This window comes from Etheostoma cragini, chromosome 3, assembly GCF_013103735.1.
Source record: "Etheostoma cragini isolate CJK2018 chromosome 3, CSU_Ecrag_1.0, whole genome shotgun sequence".
Lineage (NCBI taxonomy): Eukaryota > Metazoa > Chordata > Actinopteri > Perciformes > Percidae > Etheostoma > Etheostoma cragini.
Genome location: NC_048409.1, coordinates 19,036,177 through 19,057,264, shown reverse-complemented (window position 1 = coordinate 19,057,264; position 21,088 = coordinate 19,036,177). Strand labels below are relative to the sequence as shown.

Here is a 21,088-nt window from a genome sequence, read left to right as displayed (position 1 = left end):
CTGGTTAAATCATATTAATTGCATTTTATGGTAAGAAAATGCTAACTAGTATATACAGAGTAAATATATTGAAAGAGTTTCCCTTCGGGGATAAATAAAGTATTTCTGATTCTGATATATATATATATATATATACACACACACACACACATACATATGTTCATATGTTCATAAGTGTTGTATGCGTGCTTCTACGTTTATACAATAGATTATTTCTCCATACCAAGCTAACAACAATCTTGCTAGAAGAAAAATAATGTTTTACTTTCACTCGTCCAACGTTTGTTTCCGGGTGAAGAGGACAGGAAAGAGGTCCGAGTGTCATTTGATTTTAACAAACATCGCTCTCGTTTCCTTCTCTTTAGCGTATGTTTTGTCAATAATATAACAGCACAACGACAACGAGCATTTTATATATCTCTCCACAAGTAAGGCGACTCGTTGATATAAAACCCTTTTTTGATACAGGAACTGCTTACGTCCCTATTACCCGTTAGCATTCTGGCTAACCGGTTAGCATTTGGAAAATGATGTGCACGCATTTGGCCTCATATCTTGTTACAGATTGACCTACAGAACGACTGTTGTCGTGAGGCAGTCAAAGTCATATTTTCGTTGTATCGCAGTGTATTATGTTCTTTTTGTAATTGTCATGCTATTTAAATGTCAGTTGTGTGTTGATGGAATATTCGCATTACAATCCGATATAGTAGTCCTTAAGAATCGCTGATTAGGATTTCATGAGAGTGCCACAGCGACTGTCATATTCTCTTGGTCAGTAGGAAGCGACACAACAGCGGGGAGAGCACTGTTGAACGAGAGACACCAACTTGTCATTCTTTTTCCTTCTAGACGGCCTGACCTGCTAAATTCTTGGTTGACATGGCAGCCAATGGAGCAAGCTGTGAACAGCCACAGAAACGTGCAGGAGCCAAAGACAAACAGAATGGCAAGTCGACAGGTTGGTAAACTTACAGTAGAAAAGTTAACACTCATCTCTAAAGTTTAGTTTGTTTTGTGTGTGTGTGTGTGTGTACATTCATTTATTTTCTCTTCTTTCTCTTGGTTATGATTATGCCTGTGCATATGTAAAGGGAATGTATCAGTATGTATGACTACATACGAATGTATTGCTACATATAGATGCACACTGTGACAGTAACATCTATGCACTGTGTTTTTTGTTTTGGCGACGCACAACAAAATGTAAGCAGTTTAAAAACTGTGTTTAGAGGTTGAAAATACGAACTGGGCTAACAATGCCCATTAACGCAGTAGACTTAAAAAGAAAAGTTTAGCTTGTGTTATCGCTGATGACAGAATGATAACTACCACCACATGGTTTGAAAAAGTCATAAAAACCTTACTTACATTACTCACCTTTTCAAAGGTGCAGACAACGTGGCCGACAATAGAATAAGAAGCAGAAACAGATTTGTTAATGCCACATGTATCATGGATTTAGCATTACCAGTTCAACAGAATGCAATAGATACAAGTATTACAGTATTTGAGGGTGATTTTAATACTGTTTTTTATTCAGACTCTTCAGTAAGGGAGAGGCGACAAAAAGATAAGGAGGACCGCTTGTCTCTGGTGGTATGGAGGAGGCCCGTCACCACACTACATTATTTCTTCCTGGAGACCCTTATCAAGCTAAACGAATGGACTTTTAAGTAAGAAGTTAAACAGGTTTTTCTAGTTTGCCTTTATTGTTGTACTATGTTTGCCAGGATGTTTGTCCTTGGTCATGCTTGTGACCCTTACGTTGTAACTGTTTTTGTGTGACTCTGTATTTTTCACCAGCTGGTAAAACAGATTTTGTTTGCTTTTCTTCCTATTCAGGCTTTGGCAACGACGAGGCACAGTGTTCTTAGTTTTGGTGTTATGTTCTTTGTTGTCCATCGCCTACTCCACAGAGGGAGCTCACCAACATGTAAGGCTCGACTGATTTTGTTTTTTTATTGATGTTAATAATCAACATCACCATTGCTCTATCAACAGGCTGGTTAAAGGTTAAAGATAAGTCACTCTTTATTCACCTTAAAACATTACCAGAAGAAATCTTATGTTGAGAGATAGTGGGGTTTGTTGTCAAGTAACCCTTGATCATACAGGTTGGTTGAAAGTTATGTTTACAAATTCCTCTGTGCAGTGGTCCATTACAGTTCAGTTAAAACACAGCCAAACTTCAATATAGAACTAACATCTTCCTCCATTACTTACATCTGGCTTCAACCGGTCGTCAGACACCGCCTACCAAGGGCCCGGGTCGGTCCGAGGTTTCTGCCTAAAAGGAAGTTTTTCCTCGCCACTGTCTCACTTCACTGTTGCTTGCTCTGGAGGAAACTACTAGAACTGTTGGGTCCTTGTAAATTATGGAGTGTGGTCTAGACCTACTCTATCTGTAAAGTGTCTCAAGATAACTCTTGTTATGAATTGATACTATAAATAAAATTGAATTGAATAATTGAGTAATATTAAAATGTAAATTTAACTGAATGTATACAGTGATGGAAAAAAAAATGTTAAAAACAGATGACTTTATAAAAAAAAATGTTTAAGTTATTTGTTTGGATAATAATCATACCAATGACAAGAGCACATATATAAAACATATTAAATATGTGTACATTGGAGCATTCTATTCTAAACAAATTCAATCAAAGACTCAAACTGTAAAAAACTAATTAAGAAGTGCCTTTTTAAAAACAAACATAACATATCCCAGTGTGTTGCTCTAATCTTTTTTTTTGTTTGTTTGCTGTCTTCACTGAAGTATGTTAATTACCTGGAGAAGAGGTTCCTATGGTGTGCCTACTGGGTAGGCCTTGGTATCTTGTCCTCAGTAGGCCTTGGAACTGGCTTGCACACCTTTCTCCTCTATCTGGTAAGATACGACTTTTTTTATGGTTTGGCAAAAGTGTACACACCAGTTCTTGAGCTGGTTTAGTGCAGAAGACAGACTCTGTACAAAAAAGATGTGAAAAAAATATCAGGCTGCACTGCATTAAGAAAGTCCTGCAATCCCAGTAGGGTGAATGTGAAAACATTCAAATAGGAGAAAGCTGCCTCATTTTGAAGGCACTGTGGCTGTGAAGAAATATAGCAAAAGACTCAAGGAAAGAGTAAAACATGTTTATAAAATGTGAAGCCACCTACTATGCTGTCTCTAAATAAAATGCAATTAGCTTGAGCATGTGTTGATGGAATATTTGAATGAGCAGCATGTAATTGTAATAGCAAAAGAAAGTGGCAGGAAATGTCTGTCATTGATAAAGTTTACACATACGTACCCAATAAATACATTTTCACTTTCACTTAATCCACATCATATCTTATCTTCATCATGTTTTTGTCATAATGATACCCATTTCTACATTTACATATTTCTGGGGAAAACTGACTCAGCTGGCCCGCATGCCACCCATATCTCAACAGTCCAAATGCGGCAAAAAAGATAATGGATGTAAAGAAAAAATTGTAACCATCATTATTTCGCGACTGCACTCTTAATGAATTAGGATGTCCTGTTTGTATCCACACTATGCAGGTTTTGTAGATGTAAATGACTTCTGTTTCACCGCACAATATTTTCTTCGAGATAAACCTGCATAAATGACATGAAACTCATTTTGCATTTCTTCAAAGCCCATGTGTGTCTATCCCTGTAGTTGCCAGAGGATGGTGTCACTGTCCATATTTATTGGCTGCTTCTAATTTAAACTCCTTCCATTTTGTCACCCATCAGTCCAAGGCTAACTTAAAGTTAAGTGTAATTTTTTCCCTGACATGCAGTCACAGAAAGACTGCATGACTGAGTCACCAAATTATGTGTCATTTGTCTTGGTTGTGGTTAAAAGGAGAACATAGCAAATAAGAACCATAGTGCAACATAGCTGCTTTAGGCTCATAATATGACTTCTGTTCTAGAACTTGTGCAGATGTGGGCCAGCTGAGTCAGCTGTTCACATCATAATGAAATAATGGGAAAAGAAGTAACTGTGAGCTTCCTGTTTTTCAGAGAGATTATGTGCACTTCTTCCATTAAAGCTTTACAGCTCACCGTGTGTTTGAGCAGTTTCATGGTCTTCTATTGTCTTGTAGTCTTCAGTCACTTCATATTCTGTGTCCAACACTAATGTAACAGTATTGGTGGTTTATGCTGTATATTGTGTGTGTTTGTGCACTTGTGTGCGTAAGTGTCCTTGGTGTGTATTATGAACTGATAAGGTGTAACCTCATCCACTCTCCCCTCTCTTTAATGGAGGTGTCTTACTATAAGTAGGCACCAGCATCTCCCCCATATGGAAAAACCTGGCATTTGTTTTTCTTGCATTTATTTTTTACAATGATCAGCTATTACTTTTGCAGTGGAGACTATTAATGTATGTCCCATAAGCATTTGATGGCCTACTAGGTGGCACATCTAATAGAGTCTATCTTGTGTTACTCAACCTGATCTTGCACATTTGGAAATTGTTAAAATTGTCATCCAAAATATTGTGTCTAAAATGTAAATTAGTCTCTCCAAAATGTTAGTGGCACCTCATGTTAAGCAGAAACGCCTTTTGTTTGGACACTTGGATAAACCAATTCTTTTGAAATCCAGTCTCAATGTCTCAATTTTGCCATTGGCTGAGGGAGTGTTCTTGTGGTTCAAGTTGCCAGAACGTAGTGCTTTGAATAACTGCTGATGTATTAGCTTTACATCATTACATATTTTACATTATTGACCAACGATACTGTTATTTCCAACAGCATGTTTAAGGGGTTGTAGCTGTGGGGCAGTGCTTTCGGAGAGGTTGAGGATTCTGAGTCAACCCTGTTGAAAACGAGGTTGAGCTCTCTTATCTTTTCCCACTTCCTCTCCATTACACCTCCTGCCATCTCCCCAAAGCTACCAATCTCTTTTTCTTTAGATTGTCCAAAATAAAGATCTTAAGAAGAAAATAAAAGTCTTATTCCCCTCAAGATTATATACAGCGGCCTTTCCTCTAGCTTCCCTTTTCAATGCCCTTTTTAAACCATCCCTATCCCATAGGAGAAAGGCATGAGCCATCAGGTTGCTCTTAATCCAGAGTGTGGACGTTAAGGATATGGTGGACCTCTCTGAAGAGAATGATGTGTCCATACAAACTAGTTAATACATGAAGTGACACAGTATGTCAAGCTGACAATGTCCTCTTTATGTGACTCCTACTGCGTATACTGATCTAGAATTTCTGTGACTAACCATCTCTCAATTTTTCTCAGAAAAGTAAAAGCCTTCTTTACATTGTAGGCCACGTAATGTACGCTGTTTGCTCAAAAGGAGAATATTTCCTGTAGCCTTATTCACTAAAACAACTTGCTTAATGTTCACAGCTCCCATCACTGCTGCCCCCCCCCCCCCCGTATTAATTGTAAAGGAAAAAACACAAGTCCCACCTGGAGAGTTGCACTGTGAATTTATCGCAAGCCTGAAGCATTAATAAATATCCCCATAGAGAGGATGAGGTCATCATGCTTGTGGGAAAGGGGGATTCAGTCACCAATATGATCTCATGATTCATCATAAAAATTTTGGAGGTTATTGGATTTAAGTACTGGATTCTGGTGAAAATAATGTGGTTGAAATAAGAGAAGATACATGCTCCTACATTGCTTTTACCTGTTTAACTTGTCTTTTTAATTATATCAACTTTTAATTAAAAGTTCTTTCAGATTTCTCCTATTTAGTAACCTTCTCCTTAATGGTGATGTTGATCCACCCCTCTTTTGGATGACTTTAGAACAAGATCTCTGGACTATTAATGTCCAGTGCGTATGATGCACAGAGGAGGATTCATAATTTTGGTAACCAAAGGCTACTTTTGGGTCAAAATTAAAGTCAACACAAGGTGTTTCTGAAAGTAATCGTAAGATTTCCACAAAATGTGCTCTCCGCTTGTTCATAATGCCTAGAGGATTAGAGCTTAACATTTTTGGTGACACACAGGGACCACACCCAAGAACTTTCCTACTGCGCCATCCACAGGTTAAATTGTCCTGATCTCATTCATTCTGCTAAGGGGATAAACCATTTTAACACCCCATAGCCATTCCTGTTGCATCACCTTCCCAATAACTTTTACATTTTTAGATCAATTAGGCTGCGTTCACTCGTGGTCAATAAGGGTAGTGCGTTTAGGCCTGGGCCCGTGTTGGCCACAGGGGGGAGCCAAAAACTGCAGGGTCCTGCGTCGAAAATATAGACCGATTTCAACTTCTGTAGAAACGTGACATGACGTCGCCCTGAAGTAGCCAAAAATGTCTGTTTTGAGGTGGTTTGAGAGTCTTGTACAGTAAACATTAGTGTCTTTGTCGCTGCCACAAGAACACTTTAACATCTTAAGGTCCCATGGCATGAAAATTTCACTTTGAGGTTTTCTAACATTAATATGAGTTCCACCAGCCTGCCTATGGTCCCCCAGTGGCTAGAAATGGTGATTGGTGTAAACCCAGCCCTGGGTATCCTGCTCTGCCTTTGAGAAACTGAAAGCTCAGATGGGCCGATCTGGAATCTTGCTCCTTATGAGGTCATTAAGGGCAAGGTTACCTCCCCTTTCTCTATTTTGCCCGGCCAGAGAATTTGGCCCGCCCATGAGAGTGAGACATCATGGCTTTGAAACAAGCAAAGTGGCAGTTGGTCAAGACCACACCCCTAGACTCCACCTTGCCCCCTTTATTATTAAAGTCTATTTGTGCTACATTGGGGGTTAAAGTACACCACAGTACACACAACTGTGTGGTAAATTGCTGGACCGACCGATCTAGTGTGAATGAGCCCTTATTTGTTACCGGAATGGCTCTGAAAACAGTACAATTGTCAGTATGCTGATAGTTCTAACAATTAAGTATTGTGGGTTGTAATAAACTTCGCTTCTGGGGACCATAAGCTGGGCATAGAAGTGGTTTATTTGCCTGAATGTCAGGAGTTGTGCTTTGCTGACTTTGGTGGGGGGGGGGGGGGGGGGGGGGGGGGGGGGGGGGGGGAGTTTGTGATGTGATGTGATGAGTATAAGAGTTTGACTCACAGCTTTGTCTTTTGCTGTAAACACTGACTTGTCGTGTCATGAAGAAATACCATTATGTGAAGTTCTGTTTGGTTTGAAACAGACTGTGTTGTGTAAACGAAAGAAGCCTCCTGTGTGTTCATACTTAGTGGTTGGAGCGGTACAATGGAGGAGCAGTTGCAGTCACCCCAGACTAATTGTGTGCTGTCCATCTAATGTCAGTGTTGCCAGTATCACCTTAAGGAGGCATAATGGAGTACTTGTATGTAGTTACATGTGGGCTAACTGTTCTTGAGGCCAGGTGGCTGGGCCTAACCATACATCTTTACTATGATACATGATGACATACCTACCTGTCAGAGAGACTGTGACTCAGCTACTGTTGGTGTGTGTCTACCTGTGGGCAGATGAGTCTAAAGCACACAAGCTGCGTTTTAATCAAGCAACAGGAGATTCAATTTAATATATACATGTACAGTATACGGCTGTGCAATATAATCATACATCATTGTTTAAGGTTCAACAGTTACTTCATACTTGCATACACTCAATTGCCAGGTACACCTATACTTAACCCAGTCTAATACAACAGCCAATATACTAGATGCACCTAATAAAACAGCAACTATGTATAAGTAAATGATGACCCACGGTGCTGACAATATTTAAACCTTTATCCATTTTAAATGCCGTCTGCTTTTGAGAATATTCAACAAGTCTAGACTAATCATAATTGTAATAAATATCCTTTTACCCAGTGACAATGGCAGACTCTGTGTTTATTGCTCAGTTCCCCCAAGCTACAGTATATGCCACATTTACAATGAGGACACCTGTGCAAGTGTTTCATGACAGACGGATAAAATTATTGCATGTGCCGGAATATGTCCTAGTGGTTTCCAGTCCATTAACGCAGCTCATCCTATCCATCTGTTTCACTTCTCTTAGGGTCCTCACATAGCATCAGTAACTCTTGCAGCATACGAGTGCAGCTCCACAGACTTCCCAGAGCCTCCGTATCCAGAACAGATCGTCTGTCCCCAAAGTGGTGGGGTGGAGGGAAGCGTCTCCCTCTTCTCAATCATGTCAAAGGTCCGCCTGGAGGCCTGCATGTGGGTGAGTCGAGGTTTGACTAAGGATGCGATGCAATGGTCCACGCAGAACAATGGCAAGAGTGTTTGGCAATGCCAACACTGTGTAGCATTGTGATAGCTGGACGCTTCATTCACCCTCATTTCAACATGCCTGTGCCAGGACAAAAAGGTCCATAAAGCTTGTCTTGAATCTTATACTTGGCCAAAGTCTGCGCTACTGTGGATGACATGACTAAATCCCTGTGGGTTTATGTGGGAAATAAATACTAACCTAGAACTTTTCGAATAACGCTGGTTTAGGGGGCAGGCACTGCCATCGGAGAGCTGCCTCCATATTTCATGGCCAGAGCCGCTCGTCAGTCAGGAGCTGATCCAGAAGATGAAGACTACGAGGAGTTTGAGGAGATGCTGGAGCAGGCAGAGGGCGCACAGGTCAGAGTTTCACACACCTCCTATTATGAGAACCATTGCTTGATCATTTTGAATATTAACTCCTTTTTTAGCAGATCAAATACAAGGGCAAATTAACATTTAAGAAGGTGAGCTCACCCCAGATGTGTTTTTGATTGGATTTAAGTGGAAAAGGGGACACCTTAACATATTGTGTGTTATTTTTTATTTCATTCAGTATAAGAATATCCAAAGAACACAACCTCCAGAAAACTGAATAGGTTATATATTTTTTTTATCCACCAAATTTATAGTCCACAAACATCCTGCCTTTCTGTTTCAAACACGCATCACCTACACTAAATATAGTAGTAGGCCTGGCAAACTGGATTATTTTACGGCTTCGGGTTATTCTGAGTCACTCACTAAACTGATCCGGGTTTTGCGAGACACTTGAGGCATTGTTGATCTATAGGCGAGTCGAGGTGAACTTGCAATGTGTCGAACTGTCTGCGCCACCTTAACTGCATTTTAACATACTACGTTTATACACCAAAATCTACAGTAGGCCTAGCTAAACTTTTGTTGTGGTTTTGCTTTACCCTGAGATTGAGGAAAGACCTCGCTCGTCTGCTAAAAAGCCGTGCTGGCTGATTGCGCAAGAGCTTGTGGGGTCCTCGACAACCCACGAGTCGTCGAGAACTCATCGACAACTCACGAGTTGTCGAGAACTCATCGACAACTCGCGAGTCGTCGAGAACTCATCGACAACTCACGAGTCGTCGAGAACTCATCGACAACTCGCGAGTCTTCGAGAACTCATCGACAACTCGCGAGTCGTCGAGAACTCATCGACAACTCACGACTTCTCGAGTAAATCCCGTGCTCTGCGAGCTTCCGGCTTTGAATCTCCGTGTCGGACTGTCTCTCGGCTCACTCAGTCGCTTGAGTTGACTTGTGTAGTTGTGGTTGCTTACGAAATTGTAACTTATAAAGCTATGGCAGCTGAGATGGCTCGGACTAGTGCTAGCTAATGTTGCAAGAGGGTTTTTGTGTGGCTCTGTTATTATTTTAGATTGAATTGTAGTAAGACTCAACTGATCTGGGTTAAGGATACTAGAGACTTGCAACTCATAAGTCACTTTAAAGACCGATTTAAAGATCCGAGTGTTATATAGTAGTATCTATCCCTCTATTTGTTTACAATTTACCAACCCTCCCAATATGAGATGATCATATCTGATCTGGCCTCACCTTTGTAATGCAAAACTGACCATGGAGCCACCGTCAAGTGATTTAAGTGCCATGTGACTTTAGTGAAGCCCTTCCCTCCTTAGACTTCCAGTAAATCTGTCTGTTTGTGGGGTGAGTCACCCTGAGCACAGCTCCCCCTTTAATCATCCCTCAGGCTTTGCTCTCTGTGCCTCTCTACTTCTCTCCCTCCTTCTCTCTTTTCACCGGCCTCTAATTTGAATGACAGAGTTCAGTCAGGAAACATGCTCACATGACTGAAGATGGCTGAGAACAGATGCTGAGTCAGCAGTAGAAACAGAAATCCGCGCAATTGTGTACATTGTCTCCATAACCTAGTCTCACTTCACTGGTTCTCAGATGAATAGGCTACAAAGGCCAACCTCACATCACGTCTTTCATCATGGGAATGTATTCAGGATGTATCCACATGTGCATTTGTCATAGGCTTTGTTAGCAACAATCTCACAGACGAGTCAGAAGCACTTAAGGCTTAAGGAAAGAATTTTGACATAAGAAAAAAAAAAGAATTTACAAAAACATTTGTTGAGATTTTTTAATTGCACTTTTGAAATAATTAACAATGAATTACACTGATTATTTAATGTTTAGTGGCATAGATGACATTGGACAAAAATGACTTGGCCTCACTGGCAAGGAATGAGGTGCATTAAAAAAACAACTAATCAGAATTTATCCCTCGTAAACCTCAATGCTGCATCTTCTGTGTTTTGTGGGGATCTTTACAAAATACTGAATAAAAAGCATGCACCACAAACATTTCCTACATAAATAAATAATTGACATAACTAAAACGAGGTAGGTTTGAAGAGGAAAACTAAAATGTATTTTAAATGTGGACTAAGACTAAACTAAAATTTAAATTGCTTCAAAAATTGCCATTGACAAGATTCCAGATTTGTAAACTGCCTCCTAATCTCCCTTCTGCATTGGCTGTGATCTTCGCAATGTAACCACATATATTTCACCCCCACAGGGACGGCGATGGGATCAAAGGATCCCCTGCACTTCTCTACCACGCAGTTTTCAGCTGTAATGCCACTAAAGAAAATCTTACAGTACTTATTATTTTACCAAAGTACTCTCAACAAGACTCTTGTTTCGTAACAATTTTGCAGAGAACACTTTTGTTTGGTGGAAAACCACACATTTGTCAGAAGTACAACGTGGTTATTTTTAGAAAAGAATAAGGGAGATATGTATTTAGAGAAACATTAATGTGTTGCAATGTGGTAGAACAAGTTTTAAAAAACCGTGGATCATGAAAGTCAAATTTAACATTTTAATGAACAAAAAACCTACCCATTGATATTTGACAGCTGTAATGTGTGTTTAAATATGTATTTTTTTTTGTTACGTCTGTTTGCAGGATTTTGTTACAAGAGCAAAACTGGGAGTTCAGCATTTGGTGCAGAAAGTGGGATTTTTTGGGATCTTGGCTTGTGCCTCTGTAAGTTGAAGTGTATTGGAGCTTGTTTATAATGTCCCTGCAATTTCTATCCATGCATGATCAAAGTTAAATGTTGTATTCAAGATGTATTTTCTGATTTCAACAAAGATTTGTTACTGTTGATGCAAATATACATTGCAGGAAATTAACCTGTAACCTGACACCTGTAACAAGGCCTGTTTATAAGACTGTGAATCAGCATTATTATCTGATGTGTACGTATGTGTTTCAGATCCCTAATCCTCTCTTCGACCTGGCTGGAATAACTTGCGGCCATTTCCTGGTCCCCTTTTGGACCTTCTTTGGAGCAACTCTAATTGGGAAAGCCATCATCAAGATGCATATACAGGTCGGTAGACCAACTCAAAGGTTCATCAGAGTTGGTTAGAAACGAGCGAAGGACCAGTTCACATTAAATGACACCAGGCTTTTCCCCATATACCATACAGGCACGCAGCATCTAGGCTTAAAAATATGACTCATCTTTTGTTTCATGTCATCACAATTATCTCTCCACATTGTAATAATGTACGTCAAAAAATCCACCCATAAGAAGAAACTAAAAAGGGTATGACACCGCTGACCACAACCTCAAAATGTGTGTGAGAACTAAGATTAAACCTAGAAGCTTAGATCATTAATCTTAACTGTGCACTTCTGGTTAACTCTTTCCGACGGGGCTTTGGTCTTTTGGGGATTCCTTTTTCTGGTTTTAGCTTTGGGATGCATCCAGACCATATAAACAGGCTCCAGATGAAAGGAGGGAAGCTTTTAAGAAGACTTTAACAAGAGTTTGGATTTTTACATACAACATTAGATCAAAAACAATGTGTTGAATATGGAGTGTATTGTTGAGTCTGCCACACCAGTGACTAACATAAACCTATACTAAAAGAGTCTGTCTGTGCTTGTGGGTGAGTCGCTGAGTGTTTGAACAAACTAAACCGATCCATCTCATGGTGGTGTCGGCCAGTGATCTCACCCTCAGGCCTTTCAGACAAAGCGGCCCGTCGTCAGCAGGGGTTATGGAGGATGTAGAGTGGACATGAGAAGGTAGACATTAAAGAAGGAAATTGAGCAGACTGTAAGAGGCTGCAGGGGGTCTCTTTGTATTATGTTTAATTTTTTGTACCTTGATCCTTTGGGGCATCACGTGTCATATCCTGTCTGCTTTTGTCCAGGGGGGCATGTGTCATGCTGTTAAACGCTGATCAGTTTCAGGACTGGAGAAAGAATATTGTGGTTTTGCCCCCCAAGTTTGGTGCTTTGCAAACCACACAAAGCCCTTCACAGCCCAAAATTGAGTTTACAGACAGATTAGATTTTTGTAATTAGTGTCTGTAGACGGTGGCAGATGTGGCCTCAATTTCCCACAGCTGTACCGCTAAAATTAATAAACTAAATATGTCTGTCTTTCAATATATGCTTGTCATAGGTGTTTCTTAAAGACACTTTGTTTTGTGAACAATTTGTTCCTCCTAAACTTTTCTATTGCCCTCTCAAACACTTCTACTGTTGTACAAAAAATATATATATGTCATTTTATTTATAGAGAGAAGTGTTCTGTGTGTTGTATACCTCAGCATATAATCAGAAAGCATCGTTTCAAATCTTATTAATCTCTCTTTTTTTAACTACAGAAACTATTTGTCATCATTACCTTCAGCAAGCACATAGTGGAGCAAATGGTGTCACTCATTGGGTAAGTGTGTGTGTGTGTGTGTGTGTGTCAGTAAGAGAGAGTGCTATTGTCTTTCCCCTGGTTTTGTGGTTGGCAATGCATTTTTAAACAATTTGAGATGCATTTCAAGCACTGATTGGAGATCCTGTACGAATAAATGCTTTCACAGCAGGGGTGAACGTGCATGCATTAATTCTACACACATGTTGTTCTCCCACCCCCACATGTGATCCATATCTTCAGTATTGGTGGTCAGGCGTGTACGGTCCTATCCGAACATGTTGATCTGACTCACCAAGTTCAGTTTTGACTGGAAGGTTTGCGTCAGTAAGGCGGGAAACACAATCAGAGACATAGAGCGAAAAAAACTTTCTATGACTGTAAAACAAATATAGGTTTAGCCAATTTATAGGAATTCAAATTAATATCCTAGTTATTCATTTTAACTAAAGATTTTCAATGGTAAAATTAGATACAATGTAAAAAAAAAAAAATACATAAAAACTGACTTACATGTCCACAGGAACTGTTTAATTCTTATTGAGAATTGGCTGATGAATGTTCACTTCTATGTATGTCCAGGTTGTAACTTTGACCATATTTGGACCTGAATCTGTGTCCTTTTACATTAAAAACTAAAGTGCAAAGTTCTTTCCCATGAAATTCAGATTGCCTGTGGTGACTCGCTGTGATGGGTGCTTCACAGTTGGTACAGAATGTTTTTTTTAGGACTTGCTGTGTGTATATTTATGTGTGCTTGCATGTAAAGTGGGAGAGATAAGAAGAATGAGCCAGTCAAAACTAGTTAGGTTTATTTGAAATCAGCAATTACCCACTTCCCTTTTGCTTCTTGTTTAGTAAATTGTCCCCCTTTTCCCCTGTTTTTTTTTTTTTTTTGCTTACTAAGTCTAGACAACATGTTTATAAATGATAACTTTGGATAGAATTAATGCAGCGGGAAGGCTGTGTTGTGAGTGTATTTTTTTAATTTTTCATGGAAATGATGCGTTTTGCATCATGTAGAGATTCCGTTCAACTGTCACCACAGCTGACAAAATAGTAAAACTATAACACCAATTCCTTCGTATGACATGAATTGATAAAATGGTATCCATTATAATTGGCCCCCTGGTGAGCTAAGCCACACTGCCAAATAAGGACACGAGTACGCCCTGATTAGTTATCGTTCTACTGAGAAGGCAGCAATGGTGGTAAAGGTGATGACATAATGTCGACTCACTTCCTGACTGAAGGGGCTGACACAGGCTCCTATAGAGGGCTGAGGAGTATAAAAGGAGGGCTGAAGGGTTTCTGCTTCATTCCTCTCTGCTGTCTGATCCTGCTCGCAGTACTAAGTAGTGGAGGAGGAAGCTCCAAGATGGGCTTCCAATGGAGGATGGGGCCTTAAGTAACTGTTAACAAGGATGCTGGTTGACTGGTAGATCAGTGAGGACTTTTGGTAGTGTTCGGGGAAAGAGAAGACTTTTAATGCGTTTTGAGGCTCTTATAAAGAATATGTGTTCAGGGTCTAAAGCTTTACTTATGGGCCTCATGTCAAGGGAAGTGTTCTTAAAGGGTAAGTGAATTCATGTTCTTCCTCCCTGTGTCTTGTTTCTTTTCTGTTATTGCCATTCTGTGTGGATGTATGCGGGGTCCGCGATGTCAGGTCTGTGCCCAAAGTGGGGCCCTCACTCCAGAAGCCCTTCAGTCAGTACCTGGAAGCACAGAGGAACAAGCTCCATCATGCTGGAGGAAGTGCACCGGCGGTAAGAGCAATCCATTATTTTACAATGCACCACTTCTAAGTGACAACTTATTCTAAATCACCACAGTGTGACTTTTATCAGTGTATTTATTTGTTAAGATTAACAACACTATGTATGTAATCCTTCTGTACTATGGACGGAAAAACTAATTGGGAACTTTTTTAGTGTAGCCCAACCCATACTTGATTTCTTAAGTGAATTTTGCCTTGGGAGTTTACAAAGTTAGATAACCATACATTGGTGGGATTTTTTTCCATTTTTTTTACATAATCACGTAACATACATTTTTTATAAAGTTCCTTAAATTTGGTTATTAGAGAATTGGTAATGAGATATGTACTTAGCCTTTCATTTCACAGTTAGAATATATATAATTATCAGTGCTCTCTGGTGGACAAAGTATGTAACTAAGAAATCATATTTTTAAATGACGTTAAACATATCTTTGGCATTTCTGTACTGCATTGTCGGTCTAGCTCTGGTTTTTGGTTAAGATCAGTCTTCTGAAGAACACTTCATGTGTTGAATTCTGCAAAAGGGGAAAGTTTGTCTTATATTTGAATACTATTTTCTTCATGTACTACTGTCATGTATGCGGGTTTCCAACAATATTCACAATAACTCATCATACCTGGATTTGTGTGCTTATGAACTGTAATATCCAAGTATGGTTTTATGATGATAATTTATAGCAAATGCACTCTCAATGTTGGGTTTCCAGGATGAGAACTGGCTGTCGTGGGTGTTTGAGAAGGTGGTGCTGGTCATGGTCTGCTACTTTGTAACTTCCATCGTCAACTCCATGGCTCAGAGCTATGCCAAGCGCCTGCAGCAGCAGAGGCACTTGGAGGAGAAAACCAAGTGATGATGACACCAAGCAGTACAAACATCCAAGTGACTGTGTACCTGCTGCTGCTGCTGAGAGTCTCACTCAGCCACAGCCACTCACAACTTAACAACAAACCTCACCCCCATCCATTCTCAGAGGCTGACCACTCAAAAACCTGGCACTATTTGTCGTGTGCGTGTGTGTGCGCGCAAGCGTTTGTGCATTTGAGGATGTATGTGCTGTTTACTGTTTGTCCCTCTTCAGGTTTTGTAGTTCTTCCTCTCATCTCACTCTCTAGGTGTGTGTAGTGTGAGTGGTTCTATTGCTGATAGCTTAACATGTTACTTTAATCTTAAATTAACCATTAATTCATTGACCTCAGAAGTAAAGCAGCATTTTGGTGGTGACTGCTGTGTTCAAGCAGTGGCCATCAGATGCTATGCCTTATGCAAGACGGGAAGGTCGGACTTCCCTTGAATATAGTTCTTGACTTCTTAACTTGATTTTTTTATTTAATTGTGTAACATTTCTGTATGGATGGATCTTGACTTGTTTGTACAGTCTGCAGGTAACTGCTACGGATGGTCTTTCTTTCCAGAGTTTAATTTTCCTCGTGTGTTCGTCCTGTTGAACAGTAAGACTAATTAGTCTTCTTTTTTTTGTATCTGGACTTGTCAGTTTAAAATGGTGGAGGAAAAAGCAATATCAACTTAAAACAGTGTGGTATTGATGGTTTGCACATTGTGTAAATATCTTAATATCTTTTGGAAAGTACGCGCAGATGTATTTCTATTCTAATTGTCTGTGTGGACATGAGTTAACTCGAACCAAAAAAAGAAAAGGTGATATCATTTGTAAAGTGACATTGTACTCTCAGCTAACTAGTCCCATTTCTATTCTGTACATTTAGGTTGAACCTTGGATCATATATAAAACATGTAAATCATGGCACTTGTTTCCAAGTCTGAGTCTGTCATTTTTTTGTCTTCTCTCGCAGTTGAAGATAATCTCTTAAATGTTGTAGTTTTTTTTTTTTTTTTTTACCCATCGTGACAGATCAAATACTTAATTTTCTCTGAGAAATGATCATCCTTAAGGTAAGTGAACAGTTTAGCACTCATCAGGTCTTTATAGTTCTTGTTGTAGTTCTTTATCTGTACTGGACTTTTACATGTGACTACTTTCCTGACTCCGCAATACCCTTCTGCCCATGTTGGGAGGAAGTTCCTACTCGGCAGATTCTGGTCGACCCAAGCTTGTGGAGAAGATCACCATCTATATTCTCAGTTGTGAACACTTTGACACCATTACCCCACCCCATCAGCTAGCTTATCAGACTGGTGTTGGCTGTTAAATTAGCACGGCAACAGCGGTCTGTAAGCTGGCTGAAGTGTGGGCCATCTGCATTTCATTGGTGCTGCTTTGCTCATGCCAAAACTGCACTTCAGCTGGTCCATTTACGCTGATCATCCCACTTGTGGAGATACTGTCATGGAATATTTATGAACAATAAAGTGCTGCAAAGCAATAAGCATATTAATTGATGCCCTTGTCAATTGTGTGTGTCACTTCTTTGTTCATTATTACTAAGCATGCCTAATTGAAAATGCTTCCACATTTTCCATAACAGCTCCAGTTGGTCTCATCACAGTGTCTATTAAGCAGCTGTTTTGGAACTTCCTAAATTGATGGAGACACTCCACTATCACAGAATTGTAGATGTTGAAATGTCCATTCCTGTGAGCGCTTTAAAGGCTTTTCGTCTGTTGGTGTATTGGCGTAAAAGTTCATTCCGTTAAAAAGCAGTAATTGAGAAAACAATCTGATCACAAAATGAGCAATAAAATTACTCCTATGTGTTTTGCGTTTAAAAGACTGAATGTGTGGCCCAGTCATATTATTGGTGAATAGAAGTCACCACTTCAGATGTGTGACAATGTCAAGCAATTCGTTTAGCTCTGAGTAAGACATCATTTGTTAATGCAAACTATTTGTTTTATTTACATGTTACAAAAAGCATCAGGAATGTCCCCCATAATGGTATTCTTATACAGCTACATAGAGTCCAAAGGCCAGGTGGCGCTCATTAGTTTTTCCCATTTCTAGCTTAGTTGACTGTAGCTGGAGATGACTTGCTCAAGAGATGTAAAGCTGTCTAGAAAGTCCTCCTCTGAGATCCCAAATTTAACGTACTGATGGATGTACGCCCTGTAATAAAAAAGAGAAAAATGAAACAAAACAAATTAGTACTGGTTTTCAGGTTAACTTTACTTTGTCAGCCTCAGGGATTAACGTTAAAACAAAATTGTGTTTGGAACCAGCTTTTACTAAAAGTGTGAGTTATGGGGCTGACTCACCTGGAAGCAAACATATTCCAGGCTTTTCCCACCATGTTATCCAGAGGTCTGAGCAGAGCCTGACTGTTACTGACCAGAGTGGCACATTTTTCATACTTATTAAAAGGCACTGGGGATTTCCACAAGTTGAAAGCTTCTTCTGACGAGAGCCAGGAAGTGTAAAGGGCCGGGTCCTCAAAGCCACCTGTGGACAGTACACAATTCACATCTCTTGTTCTGCACTCTGAAGAGTTAAAACATGGAAAACTCAAAGCTGTTGATTTTATAAGATATTTTTTGTGTTACATGTATCATTACATGTCATTTAGCTGACACTTTTATCCAAAGCAACTTACAATTGCTATATACTGTATATAAAGAGGTTGCATGTCTCTGGATGACATCACCACCATCACACAAGCCCTTACTCATTCAAGTCTTTCAAAAAAAAAATCATCTTCATGACTTTTGTGTAGTTCTCATGTGAATTTAAAAAATAGAAAAATCCATTTCAACCAGTTCTCTGACCTGTCTCTGCACTGTAGACCTCTTTCCCTCTCAGTATGAGCAGATTGGCCAGAGAGGTGTTAAAGCTGGGTCCCGTGATTGTCCTGGTCCTCTCAGGGCCGGCCGGTGGACGCACCTGCCAGTCTATACCTGACACAGGATGGACAACAAGGAGCCTCAGAAGTGTTTTATAATTTCAGTTGTAACTGATTACCCGTACTTTCAAACCATACAATGGCTTAATAAACTGAAGTGCCAAATTTTGACCGAACTCGCCTTCCTCCATCTTGGTGTTGGAGATGAGCATCTGTCGTAGGTGTTTGAGCAGGCTTGGCCAGCTGAACGTGCTGTATGCCATGGAGGAACTAGGCATCTGAGGGATCGTGCACACACTAAGCAGTTTGTACTCTGGGTGACATGTAAGGGCGCTCACCAACTCACCTGAGAGATGTTAAAGAAAATCACCATTAGGGTTAAGACATGCCGGTTTATGAAGAAGAAACCGAATACATGCAATGCAAAGATTGAATGTATGAAGGTTTGACTTGATGATATTGGCGGTTTTACTGACTCAGGCATACTTTATTGGGGAATGGTTCAATTGGTGTGAGTGAATTAGCAGCAAAGGGATTAGAATAACAATAATGAGGACATTTGTTTTGGGTTTAATTTTACATTTCCTTTTTTGAGGATTTACCAAATTTTCCAACTTTACTTGTGTAGACTACACCTCTACTTATCCAATTCCAGGAAATCCATGCCCTCTGGGAAACTGGCTATGTGTGTGTGTTTGTGTGTGTCTTGGGTTCTCTCACCCAGAGGATTTCTGCTGTAGACTCCGTGGGAGTCAGCAGTGAGCGCGGGCTGCAGGATGCTGCCCAGCTGATGAGCGATCACCCCGTTGACATCACCAAACGAGATGTGCTTGATGTTGAGCAGCTGACTGCAGATCCTGTGCACTGTGTCGTTCTCATGCACCAGGATAGCGTCTGACAGCTGGTAGAGATGAGCCAGCGTCAGCACAGAGTTATAGTTCTGAACAATCACCTGAAAGGACAGGTGAAGGGAAAACAGATTTAATAGCACATTACTCTGTAGTAATATGAAAGACTAGCCAAATAAGAGCACTTGACAGCCGTCTCCATACCTCCCCAGTCCCGTAGGGCCAGGTCAGGTGGTTGAGGATAAAGGACTTGGGGTAGATGTCTCGGAGACACTGAGTAGCATAAGTACCAACCCCGGAACCTGTACCCCCCGCCACACTCATAATGGCCATGAGTCCAGCCAGTCTGTCACAGCGCTCCACCTCTCGCCTCACCAGCTCCTCCACCACGGCTCTGTGGCGAGGTCCGTGGACACAGTACCTGGTGGAGTGATACAAGAAGCTCATTACCAGTTTTCCCCATTTATTTCTTAAGACAGGATAACTGTTTTCCTGTAGTTGTGTCTGTAAAAAGTACACATGCTATGTTACATTTGTCATGATGATGACGATGACGATGATAATGATGATGATAATGATGATGATGTGATTAATGATACTAAACTAACATGACCTTGGGCTCTGACAGAATATAATGTGCATTGTTTACAATTTTATATCTGTTGTCAGAGAAAACGATTATCAACTGATGAAGAAAATTATCTGCAGATAAAAAAAACATTAAGGGTCATTCATATTTTAAAAGTCAAAACAGAAGATGACGTAGTCCTTTAAGTGTCATTGATTAAATCTTAAGAGCTTCTGATCGATCAGAGCAAACAAACCACTCATATGTTTGAAAATCTGAATGGTCCTTGAGTTGGTATTGTTTTGACATGATTACAAGATGACATGATGAGGTGATTGCCAATGTTTACTGAACTGTAGTACCCTACCATTATAACAACAGCAGTGTATTTTAAGAGATTAGAAGCCACTAGGTCTTTTTTAATAGGGTTGGGAGAATGTCCTTACCCATTAGCCCAGTTGTTCCCAGAGCCCTGCTTCTGGCTGAAGTGTGAAGACTCTCCATACCTCCACCTGCCAGATTTTGCAGCCCTGCTGATACTCTGGTTGATCACTTTGGGCTCCATGTCAATCAGCACCGCCCTGGCTACAAGGTCTGATTTTTAGACAGGAAAACATGACAGGTAAACAGGTATGTATTGCAGACTGGACCCAAAGTTGTTTCATCCAGAAAATGGGGACATAGACATACACCAGGTGTGTTATACCTCCATGTGTAGTTTGGTGGAAGAATCGCTCACAGCTGGCTGTGCTGTACACTTTCCTTTGTCCCTCCTGAGCATCGCTGCAGATGATGTCAAACAGCTCGTGACCCACCTGGTTACCGCACTGACCAAGCTGAACTGTTACTATGGACATTTTCACCCAGTTGTGAGGAGTGGAGACTTTCCAGGAGGATTGTTAATCTCCCGATCAGATCTGGGTATGTGAACATTCAGTCGCTGTGAGCGAAACCTCTCATGGTCATGGCAGAGTTTACGGAGCTGTTAGCATCTTGTTGTTTAATAGCTTAAGCGGGTGGCGGTGTCCGTACCATAGACAGTTAATGAAATGTCCGTACTGTCAAAGATCCTAGTCTGTACTATCTGCCGCCACGAGACGTACGGCGTTTCCGGCCCAAACTGTCAAAACTTCCAAAATAAAACTCCTATTCCTTTGTGGTAAACGGTTGAGTCCCAAAGAAAATGGAATAACAGAGACACAGAGACCGGGATAG

At 40.4% G+C, this 21,088-nt stretch overlaps 2 protein-coding genes across 5 annotated transcripts; one reads left to right on the top strand and one right to left on the bottom strand.

Moving 5' to 3' along the window:
• The first annotated feature begins 202 nt into the window (after positions 1-202).
• Positions 203-16,476, top strand: vmp1 (vacuole membrane protein 1). Of its 4 annotated transcripts, none has more exons than XM_034863329.1 (12): positions 203-428; positions 853-961; positions 1,544-1,676; positions 1,846-1,936; positions 2,780-2,890; positions 7,986-8,153; positions 8,432-8,563; positions 11,163-11,243; positions 11,476-11,592; positions 12,884-12,945; positions 14,591-14,690; positions 15,412-16,476. In XM_034863329.1, exons 2-12 carry the CDS (start codon positions 883-885, stop codon positions 15,553-15,555), a joined length of 1,218 nt encoding a protein of 405 aa, XP_034719220.1. In that variant the 5' UTR covers positions 203-428; positions 853-882; the 3' UTR covers positions 15,556-16,476. The 4 variants fall into 4 exon arrangements, with proteins under 4 accessions (XP_034719220.1, XP_034719248.1, XP_034719239.1 ...); XM_034863357.1 differs by having other exon boundaries at positions 263-312; XM_034863348.1 differs by having other exon boundaries at positions 273-428; positions 783-961.
• Positions 16,477-17,496: 1,020 nt separating this feature from the next.
• Positions 17,497-21,023, bottom strand: tubd1 (tubulin, delta 1). The gene is made up of 8 exons (XM_034863315.1): positions 20,580-21,023; positions 20,320-20,467; positions 19,510-19,726; positions 19,178-19,409; positions 18,639-18,803; positions 18,384-18,512; positions 17,877-18,060; positions 17,497-17,727 (listed from the first exon to the last, which is right to left on the bottom strand). The coding sequence occupies exons 1-8, from the start codon at positions 20,728-20,730 to the stop codon at positions 17,622-17,624; spliced, it is 1,332 nt and encodes a 443-aa protein (XP_034719206.1). The 5' UTR covers positions 20,731-21,023; the 3' UTR covers positions 17,497-17,621.
• Positions 21,024-21,088: the final 65 nt, after the last annotated feature.